This window comes from Artemia franciscana, unplaced genomic scaffold (genome assembly GCF_032884065.1).
Source record: "Artemia franciscana unplaced genomic scaffold, ASM3288406v1 PGA_scaffold_62, whole genome shotgun sequence".
Taxonomy (NCBI): Eukaryota; Metazoa; Arthropoda; class Branchiopoda; order Anostraca; family Artemiidae; genus Artemia; species Artemia franciscana.
Genome location: NW_027062701.1, coordinates 589,136 through 600,926, shown reverse-complemented (window position 1 = coordinate 600,926; position 11,791 = coordinate 589,136). Strand labels below are relative to the sequence as shown.

At 34.7% G+C, this 11,791-nt stretch overlaps 1 protein-coding gene across 1 annotated transcript in view; it reads right to left on the bottom strand.

Annotated features, from left to right (window-relative positions):
• Nucleotides 1–10,870: 10,870 nt before the first annotated feature.
• LOC136042085 (tRNA (guanine-N(7)-)-methyltransferase-like) overlaps nt 10,871–11,791 on the bottom strand; it is a 33,672-nt gene continuing 32,751 nt past the window's right edge. The window contains exon 6 of the mRNA XM_065726985.1: nt 10,871–11,024. Within this exon, the coding sequence (XP_065583057.1) occupies nt 10,884–11,024 (141 nt within the window). The 3' untranslated portion in view covers nt 10,871–10,883. The remainder of the gene's footprint in view (nt 11,025–11,791) is intronic.

Sequence of the window (11,791 nt, the reverse complement as noted above, 5' to 3'; positions counted from 1 at the left end):
TCTTTTATTTTGTTTTTTAGATGCCAGCAGTTGGAACTGGAAAGGTCGGGTGTATTTTATTTTGGTTGTAATTTGAGGTGATCTAATATCTATACACACTACATACTATACACACATACACATAATGAACCCGAAAGTCCTTTGCCTATGCAATGAAATGTTCAAATTTGTTTCTACAGTCATGTTGCTGGCAACGTTACGGAGACGTGGGAATCCTTTCAATGGTATTATTCTTTGGGAATAATAATTTGGGAATAAAACATCAAAAGGAAATTATTTCCCCCCTGAAATTAGTATATTAACACCAAGATTTTCAAACGATATTCTTTGGTAGTTTCAATATTATTGCGTTTTTAGGGTAGCACCAACCATAGTTTCGTCAATACTACGAGGTTAAATCGTCAAAATAAATGAACGAAGTTCATTCGTAGAATTTTACGAAGCCAAAATTCCGAATATTAACAAACTGTTAATTCTCAAACACAGCTGCACCTTCATAAGGAAGCTAAACGTTTTCTTAATCAATTTGGTGCCGTATGCTTTTAGCTGATTTTTTGATGATGTTTCACCCATGAATTTTTTATTCTTATAATTCTTATTAATATTATTTGTCATAGCTATTACTAAATCCTGCATAATTTCATATGCAGTTCTTTTTGATTAAGTTTTCCCTACTTTTTGAAATATGGCAGTGTATTTAACCAAGTCTAACAATCAGATTCCAGTCTCCATGTCATCGGTACTTTATACTAAAAACTAGCATGTTTCAGACCAATTCATAAACACATTTTACTAATACCAGGAATTTGCTAGAGCCAGAATCTAGCCTAGCAGATAAGGATATTCTTCTCCTTCTTGTTTGAACGCACTTTTGCATAATCCTATCAACGGATTGGAATTCTAATCCTTGAGGACAGGTGCTCCACGTAAGATCTAACACTGAGTCCTGTATTTATCCAGCAGATATTAAACCTATTACACCACTATAGGACTCCCCAGCTGCTTGTAAACTAGAGATAAAAATTTTCTGTTTGAACAGGTTTGAATTATCCGATCAAATAATTATTAATTTTAGATTAAACATGTCAATCTGAAAAAAAAATCAGATCGAATATTAACGGTAAGATCTAAAAATTAGCTCGGTATCTGATGAATCAAATTGCTAATAGGCCTTAGTTTTAGGCTTACGCGTGAAATATCAGTTCTTTTTTTTCGGCATAAAATGTAGCATTTTATTTAAAATGACAATCTGTAAAAAAATTCAGATCAAATATTAACGGTAAGATCTGAAAATTGGCTCGGTATCTGATGAATAAAAGTGCTAATAGGCCTTAGTTTTAGGGTTACGCGTGAAATATCAGTTCTTTTTTATCGGCATAAAATGTAGCATTTATGGTATGTTTAGGTAGGAAAAGATAAGCTAAAGCCCACTTCTAGGCACCCTCGCTTTCGTCTAGAAATATTTGCCCCCCTTACAAATTTTTGCAGTCTTAAGCTAATTAACGGGTGTCTGTGTACACACAATCACGGTTTGAGACTATCACGAGTAAAGATTGCTTGACCCAGAGCATTGCTATATTTAATTGAAACGATTATATAAAACTACTAGCTGTTGGGGTGGCGCTTCGCGCCACCCCAACACCTAGTTGGTGGGGGCGCTTCGCGCCCCCCCCCCTGTGCGCGTAAGTCGTTACGCGCCATATTAGTTACGCGCCATTGTAGTTGTGTCCCTGTGTCCCACCTGTGAATATATATATATATATATATATATATATATATATATATATATATATATATATATATATATATATATGTTTTTTACTACGTAAAACTTGCGAATATACAACATTCTTCGCTGTCCCATTGTCTTCACATATAAATAGATTGTCAGGTTTCCCGACTCTTGAACATACAACATATAATTGTCCATGAGAAAAACAATCCGTACTCAGATCTATACCTCATTATTCTAATGATTGCCCTTGAGCTTTGTTGATGATGATTGCTAATCAAACATTCCCTGTGTCCCCATCGTCATTTATATATCCCCCCGGCGTCCCCGTTGTAGTTGTGTCCCAGTCGTCATTTATAGTCGACAAACATGACGTCAGTCGACACACACGTCCCAGTCGTCATTTGTGTCCCGGTGTCCCAGTCTGTAATTTCTCTTTGAGTGTCCCGGTCGTCATTTATATTCCCTGTGTCCTGGTCTGTATATACATTCGCTTTTGAATTGGTATATGATGAAATAAATTTTTTTATTTTTTTCATTTTAGTTTTTTTTTTTTTTTTTTTTACCTATTTTTTAGCTTTTTATTTTTTTTTTCTTTTTAGTTTTTTTGTAGTTTTTACCTTTTTTATTTTTTTTTTATTATTTTTTTTTTTTAGTTTTCTTTTTCTCCTTTATTTTTCAGTTTTTTCCCTTTTTTTAGTTTTTTTTTCTTTTTCAATTTTTAGTTTTTTTTATTAGTTTTAAGTTGTTTTTTTTTCTTTTTATTTTTTTGCTGTTTTTACCCTTTTTTTAGTTTTTTTTCTTTTTTTAGTTTTTTACCTTTTTTTAGTTTTTTTTTCTTCTTTTGTATTAATGATAAAGCCAAGGTTCGAACATGGAACCTCTCGGACCTAGAACCTGGAACATAACGCTCTACCAACTCAGCTACTTCGGCTTGAATACATTTACCTTTTGTAGTTTTTTTTTATTTTTATTTTTTTAGTTTTCTTTTTCTCCTTTATTTGTCAGTTTTTTTCCTTTTTTTCTTTTTTTTTTCTTTTTCAGTTTTTAGTTTTTTTATTAGTTTTTAGTTTTTTGCCTTTTTTTAGTTTTTTTTTTTTAGTTTTTTTTTCAGTTTTTTAGTTTTTAGTTTTTTACCCTTTTTTTAGTTTTTTAGCTTTTTTAGTTTTTTTTAGTATTTTCTTTTTAGTTTTTTTTTGTAGTTTTTATCTTTTTTAGTTTTTTTTCTTACTTTTGTATTAATGCTAAAGCCAAGGTTCGAGCCTGGAACCTCTCGGACCTAGAACCTGGAACATAACGCTTTACCAACTGAGCTACTGTATTTGTATCGGATTAACGACGCTTCTTGACTACTAAGGTCCCTGCGTCGGCCCTGTAGTGCATTCCTGCAGCATGGTTCGATCTCTGGGTCCCGTATTACCACGCTAAGGTCAAACCCACTGCGCCAACACAGGTAGTTATATAACTGAGCTACTTCGGCTTGAATACATTCGTTTTTGAATTGGTATGTGATGAAATAATTCAGACGTCATATGCGGACAATGACTTCACTCGACACACAGACAACTTATTTTTATATATATAGATAACGTTAGAATTCAAATTCAATTAAGAGCACCTTTGACATCACACATCAGAATTAGCTAAATCTTACTGTTACTGCTTCAAAACCAGACTTAGCATTAGCTAAATTTGGCAACACTGCTTAAAAGATAGTTTTGCCAGATGCTTAGGAGATGATAGTGCAGTCATAAATACGAAAAATGTACGAGAGAAACATTTTTTGGATGAAAGTAAGCCTAAAGCTCAATCTTTTTTTTTTAATGATTCACTTCAAAAAAGTATGCTGATAAGACGAATTCGATGTGCACCCAGCTAAAAAAAAACAAGCCCCAATGAGGTGAGAACACATCATCTGGTAACACTATTACAATATAAAACATATTACTTAGAAACATCAAATACCGATGTAAAATGATGCAGGAATAACAGCGAAATTTAGAATTTGTAAAAATCTTCTTTAAACCTGATTGGGTAGCATTTGATCTATTAGGACCTTTTTACTATGACTGTTTCTTTTGGAGATTCAGTTTTTGGTGTTATCAAGATAAGAGTTTTGGACGATAGTGTTTGGCCCCCAAACCTGAAAAAGAAAGAAGCAATAAATGGTGCACTAGTAATAGTACCTATCGAAGAGATATTTGCAGGAGTGCCGGTACGAGAGTAGCAACACGCCTATCCTATTTTGAATAGCTATAAAAGCCACGGTTATAGCCTAGCATCTATAACTGCCTGGAGTATCTTGGCAGCGTTAAAACCGAATTTCTTAGCATTTTTCGTCCCTAGGAATGAGATAGCGTTCCTTATATCATGCCTGGGCTTCCAACGTTTAGGCTAAGCCAACTGACCCTGAAAATGTTTACTAACCTATTCCGGGTTAAAGAAAACTTTTCGCAAAATTTTAAAAACCTTATATGTATAATATCAGATCAATAGCAAAATAGGAACCACAGTATAAATATATTTAAACAGTAGCGAAAAGTACTATATTCTCCATTAAAGATTTTTAGCACATATCAGTCTATACTTCCCTTCATTACCCCGCCTTCATTCAGTTACAATGACAAATGTTTAGCGAATAAATGCCAGTAGCAACTGAAACTATTGCTGTGTCGCAGCCCCATTTTTCGTCTTCGTGCACTTTGTGCTGTGTCATTTCTAAAGAAACTTTTTGCTACTGTTAGGTATCTATACTGGGATAGAAACTGCCTTTTCACTGAATTAAATTCAAACTATCTTGACACGAGAAAATCACCAATCAGAGAAAGATAAAATATTTATTGGGTGAAATATCGAATGGAGTCTTCGGTATCCAGTTTTTCAAAATGTCAGGCAGGATCATAACGCAGTTACATATTTTAAAGAACAACGAAAATGAGAAAAATCAAACTTCCATTTATTTGATATTCAAATGGACGTCCAATGACACCCAGCATTATTTATCAATTTTAGTTATTGCCCTCCTATTGTAATTGTCTAAATATATAAAAGAAAGTGACCTCCCCATGTAGAAAAATATAAATTAAAGACTAAAACGTTGTAATATTGGGGAAAACGTGGTATTTGCCTGAATAAAAATCTTATTCTAAGACCTTTACCTGGATCCCTGAGATTTTGTACGTTGGTTTGCGACCCATCGTTTTTAGCGTTGCTAACACAAGAGTGCATAATTTTTAACCAAAACTCTAAATGACGTCCAACTAACCTCACCCTCTTTTGCAATTATTGATTTTCTATTGTAGTTATTCGAATACACAGGGCTATATAACGCCCCCACATGCCCCCTACCAGGCAAAAAATGAAAAGAAAAGCCAGACTGACCATGATATTAAAAAAATATGATATTTGCCTGAAAAAACGCTACTTTCCAAACCTGTATGCCTATTTTTATACTTGCTTTGTTTCAACACAACGTTTTGAACGATATCAACCCGAGAATTGATTGTGCTCGATAAAAAAATAAATTACTTGCTATTAATATTACTCTTCTATTTAAATTACTGCCCTTTTATTGTTAACAATGAATAAATGGGAGAGTCCAGACCTTGAAGGTGGAAAGTTTCTCCACCAGCCCATTCCTACAAGGCAAAAACCAAAAAAGTCAAATATATGGTAATTCTAAGAAAAATATAACATCTTCACGAACATACTTTTTTCTTAAACCTTTGTCCCAATCTCCGGAATTTTTTTTTTCCACGCTTGCTATCAACATAACGTTTTATGCAATCAATATAAGGGTAAAACGAAATATGGCCACAGGTAAATTAAAAATAAAATTTTCATTTACTCTAATTATACGTCTTTTTCTTTGCGATTTCGTTGTTTCAGCAAAACAGTTTCTCTTGTCTAGGCAGTTTGAACTGTAGTTATTTTTGATTAAAAAAGAACACTAAGAGAAAAAACACTGCAAAAATACAACTGCCCCAACTTGTTTTTAAGCGATGGCTTGTCTGTTTCCTAAAACTGGCATATTTTGTTGTGAAACAGAATTATTTCTGCGTTTGAAAAGTAAGCAAAACTACATTTTAGGGAAGTATACCGACACGCTTTTTGGGGAATGGGGGTGTTTCTGGGGGTTGGAATTTGTATTAGGGAGAATTTTCCGTGGGGATGGAAGTTTCCAGGGGTTAACTTTCCAGGGGAAATTTTACACCGGGGAGAATTTGCCAGAAATCGTATACGAAATTCGTTTTGTTTGTCTTATTTTCTCGCTGACGACCCCATTTTACATGTGGAGATACTTTGGGTGAACTGTCTGGGGAAAATTTTCAGCGAGGTTGGATTTTTACGTGGATTTCCCACGGGAGAAGTATCACCAGGAGAAAATCTCCATATGGAAATTTTCTGCGGCATTTTCTTTCCATTACGGGGTGGAGAGGGGGGGGGGTATTTCCGGAAAATATTTTCCACCTTAAAAGGGATAAGAAATTATAAGAAAACATGTCTTTCTTCAAATGGAATTATGCTAAGGAGTATTTTTCAGGTGGAATCGCAAGCAAGAAATTATCTGGGAGGGAATTCTCAGCGAGGACGGAATCATCCAGGGGGTAATTTCCTGGCAAAATAATTCTAAGCAGGAGGAACTTTCTATGGAGGAATTTTTCGTGGGCGAGATTTTCCACGGAAGTGCCTGGATTTCCTGGTTTTATTTGAAAAACGATCAGAAATTAAATTTTAAAGAAACACAAGTTTATTCTACTTAGATTAAGGAGCGACATTAAATGCAAAAATAAAAAGAAATTAGTCTTATATTAGGGGGCTACCCCCTCTTCAATACCCTACTCTTTATGCTAAAGTTCGGCTTTTTGTTTCAGTTCTTTAAAAACGATTTCTGAAACACAAGGCACTTTTAACCCTGGAACACTGTCAGTTTATAAAGTTTGCGGCTGCTAAAGTGTGTTTGGAGGTCCCCGTGTAGATGATTTCACACAACAAAACATAATTTAATGTAAATTCCGTTCTGTGACTACAGTTATTGGGCAAGTTCTGACTTGAACGGACCCTTGCTCCTTTTCAAGATAACAAGGTTAGGTAGTAAATTGGACGAAGCGACAGTAATAGTGTAACTTTTTTGTGAAAATGAGAGTTTGCATGTTTAGATTTTTCTTTGATTTGTCTCCATGTTCTTGTTATAAAAGTAGTTGAAGTTCTAATTTCAACATCTGCTTAGGTAGGAACGCGCACGTATCCTCAGGAACCTGAATGTTAAACACACTACACATTTTCTTTTCCTTTTAGATGGCTTATAGGAAAACAGATCCAAGAACTACTATATGCAAGGGACGAAGAGGATAACATCTCAACTCTTAGTTGCTCTGAAGAAAACCCAATCAGGGAAAATCTGGAGGATTTGGAAAGCAGCACACTCAGGTGAAGTTCTCCACAGTGTAAAGACTGGATAGAAGTCCCCTACAAGGAAATGCTACATAAAGGAACTCTACCGATAGTTAGTGCAGCCTCAAGTACAGTAAGGGCTCTTGGGTAAAAATTTGAGCCGCTCACTCCAAGAACACATCGAAGATATCACAGGAATTACTAGTCCTTCTGGAACCACAAAACCTTCGGACCGAATACGAAACATTTGCTTACTCGGTCCCTTATAGCTCCGTAGGAGGACGACTACCTTCTGCACCAAGTATGGTGGGGCCATCGGTGATGAACATCAAACAAAGATGTGCATCCTTTGTGGCAGCAAGTTATCAATTTTAACTAATCCTATGATTTTTCTACTCTTCCACATGTAATCGATTCATTGTTAAAAACTATCTGGTAGCTCTGCTCCTCAATTTTTGCAGGCATTCAAAGTCAGAGTCTTAAAAGATACGAAGCGACAGCATTAACGCAACTTTTAGGATGCGAAAGTGTTCAAGGGCTAATTAGAATCAGAACCTTTTTTAAAAGCTTTAAAGTAGCAAAAATTCAAAGCTTTAGTCGAAATTAAAATTTGATTCCGGCTCGTCACTTCTCGAGCTAGTTTGGATGGCCATAGACTAGTAAAATATACAAATTGGTGAAATTACAATGCGCAGACGACAAGAAATGTGTCCAATTGCTAAGTTAAAGGTTGTCAAGATATAAGAGAAACAAATTGCTACATTCCCTTTATATATTTTTATAATCTAAACAAGGCAAAAAGGGGAAATTCCACAGGAGAAACTCCGACGTAGTAATGCACTTTCCGTGTTTGTATACTCGACCAAAAGTATGGTTGAGAATGTATAAAATTAATGTATTGAGGCTACTGGGGATGTGCTGGATATACAATTTCCCTTTTAAAGTATGCTTTGAAAATAAAATTCATCTGTCGCATAATTTTCCCGCGTAATTATCTTAAGTAATTGCAATATTTTTTTTATATTTTTCCAGAAAAAAAAAATCACAAATGCCAAAGCTTATTTTAACTGATTCAGTTTGTTTAATATGAATCCCCGAAAGTTAGCTTGATGACAGTCAACCAGCAAATTGAGTTTGTAACGGATTGTATTTTGGTAAGATATTTTTTATATTTTTCCGCATATAATTGGTAATTACGAATCCTCCGTCTTCTGGTATTGATTGAGTTAGTAGTTAGTATATTAAGCATGCCCTTTTCTCGTATGGCATTTAGCATTGTTCAAACAGAAAATCCAAACCCTAGGTTTGGATTTATCATTCTGATATGTCCTGTTTAGGTCCTTCATCATTCTGTATGGGAGTAGAAGATTTCATGTCGATTACCAAGTTGGGGAAACTACTGTCCAGGGCACAACTTTCTAGCCTATTACCTTTTCAACTACTCTCAGCAATCCGTTTGAATTACTTGTAATAGACAAGAATGAGAGAAAGTATTATGTTTCATCAAATCAGTTTGGCTTCCACTGCAGATTTTAGTTTCTGTATGATCTAAAGAGACAATGTATGCTCTTGCCAATTTCCTCATTGAAGCCGACACTTCTGGTTTCCCCTTGATTTCTTCAATGACTTGGTGCCAGTCGCGTCTTTTATTGCCTTATTCATGCAGCATTGTTTCTTTTTCTGTTTTCTTTTTATGAACCATTACATATTTTAAGCGTTCCGTGATATGTACATTCACCTTAAAATCTTTTTAGTGAAAATTCACGAGCCCGTACTCAGAAACAAAAGAATTCCTGTTCAAAAAGGCACCGGCCAAGGCTCAGTTTCTTCTTCTGTTCTTCCTATCAACTATAATATTGAGTCCAAATAGAATTTCCCTTTTTCTTCTATTTCAAATGACATTAGTGCCTCTTTCATTTCATAGGCCGAAGATATCCTTTTCATCAGTTGAACTACTGAATTACTTTTAGAAAATTATCACAGTTCTGTAAGATGAATGAATAGCTGAAGCCTTGTCTCGGATTTAACACTGGGAGACATGAATTTCTCATTTTTAAACGGCGTATAATTAGCCCTATCTTATCTATGACCCTGGTTCGTCTCTGGTCCAGTCAGTAGAAAGTATCATGAATCCAGATCTTCGAATCGACCCACCTCTTTCTCACACCCGTTAACTCATGATATACCCGTTCTCTCGAAGAATAAAATAATTTTTTTTCACGTTTCTTCAGGTTTGGTTATTTCAAGCCCTTTCATGGGCTCGAAATTCATAAGTATTCTAGAAGCTCAGAGTTGTCGACCCTAAGGTAAGCTGTAACATCATTAAATGAAAAAGATAATAGAAAAGATGATAGCTTTCCTCCTTATCATCTGCAAATAATGGCGGAATAGTAGAGTTTTTGCCCAACAAGTTTATCCGAATATCAGATAGCACGTGAAATGAGCTCTTAGTGGAAGTAAGCCCCAGGAGGTCATTTTTAAACTCCTTCAAGAGAAGTTTCAATTGCTAAAATCACAATCATTTCTGTTCCTATGAGATTTATTTTTTGAAGGTTTTAATTAGAAGATTAATAGTTAAACATATTTGAATCTTGACGAGCTCAATAGCACTTACAGGAAATACCTCCCTCGCCCTCTCCATAATTGCACAATTTTATACATTATAATTTCAAAGATTATGAGGAATTATAACAAAAAAGTCTGGTGTACCACCTTTTAGAGTTAAAGACACACGATTATCTTGCTGATAGAAATCCCATGAAAAGAATTAGAACATTTTGAACCAAAATATGCTCAATTAAAAGACTTGTTTCTTTTGCCCCCCTCCACTTTTTCATTAACAAAATTTATCTTTTTCAGCTTTAACATAGGCACAGATGACATTGTAACGTTCGCAATAAAATGACAGAATGTCTGCTTTATTTGATTTATTTCTCTCAATGCTACAAACTACGTTAATCTTTATTCTCAGTGTTCAGCCACTCTCAATCGTACTTTCATAATCTTACGGAATGCTTCCACGAAATACTACTTAAATAGTTATAAACAAAAGCACGTTATACCTTACTAAGAATAAGTCCACTTACGTAATAATTACTCACTTCCTTTATGAAAGATTTTCTAAAAAAAAAAAAAAACTAAGTAAAGCAAATCATTACTCACTTCCTTTATAAAAAAATCTCATGAAAAAACTAAGTAAAGCAAATCAGGGCTAGGTTTTCAAACAATGGACAGGAATAACAGCTAACCTACCACCAAAAAAGTAGAGCATTCGAGCATTCTTTTACAGTTTTTATTACCCATTTTTAGTCGCACTATCAAGACTGGCCACGACGGTCATTATTTGACAATGTTACCTTCCTAATAACATTTTACGACAATAAATCCTAGTTTTCGGATCTTAAAATCCCTCCACCCCTCAAAATCTCCAGACTTATATGTTATTTTCCATGATTACATATATTTCATTTGATCAATTGGTTTTTGTTAGTTTATGTACCTCTAAATTTGTTTAGTTTTGTATTTTAAAATAAGGATTATAACTTATTACAATTTTGGAAAAAGTAGGTACTTCTAAGCATTTTATAACCCAAATAAGACTCTAGAAAATGAACTCAGCAGATCGGTAGAACCTAATGAGTCCAAGAGGATGAATAAAGCAATCATTTTGATAAAAAAAAAAGCTTACGATGCGTTTAAACTTCTGTAGCTGGACTGGAACTGCCTATAACTAAGAAATAAACATCAAAATTAGTTTTTAATCTTGGTCCATCAACACGGAATTACAGGGGTCACTGACTCTACGAAACACAGCCAGGTATTTATTTCCTTTATTTCGAGTCACTTTTTGTCCTTCTTCCGAGCTTTCAAACAGTTGCTTTACTACTCCATCTGACTCCTAAAAGAAAAAGTTCAACTTAACACAAAACCACATTAAATTAATTCAAAAAATGCTAGGAAGATATAATAATATTAAATATTTTCAAATTTTTGTCTACAATTGAGATTTTGAAGTAGTTTTATGCTTACTCTCATGTTTATATTTTACTATTTACAATTGGTAAATAGTTTGGTGTGGTCACCCTCGGTAATTTTCACTTTCAGATAATAAAACTGAAGATAATATTGCAGACCCACGAGTCATAGTCGCACAACAGCACATAAAATCATGTCAATCAATTCAGAATTCAAAACTTAATCTACTAACTTCTACCAAATTTAATTCAGCTTCAATAAGCCCTTCTGGATGACAATAACGTAGCCGTTTCACCTCAGTGGTCTCACAGAGCAATGACAACCATGACCGAAACCGTAACAGTTAAACATGCCTGTTTGAATGAATTTCACCAGACTATTATTAGTGCTGCGAACAACTCGTTACGTACGCTCCTTCTCAGCCCCAGTCTGTTTGAAGCTGTAGACTTTACACCCTCACATGAAGTTTTTATTTCTTCTTTATTCTTTCTTATGCCCTCTTCCCACCTCTCTCGGTACGGACATACATTTTGCCTGATAAAAGACAGATGACCAAAAACCACAATCTTTGACCACATATCATCCCTCATATGTAAAACATAGCTTGGTTATCGCAATCTTCGTTTTACGATAGCTCTTGAAAGCGGGATCAAATGACACAATTTATGCAACTTGCTCTTTGACATGCGA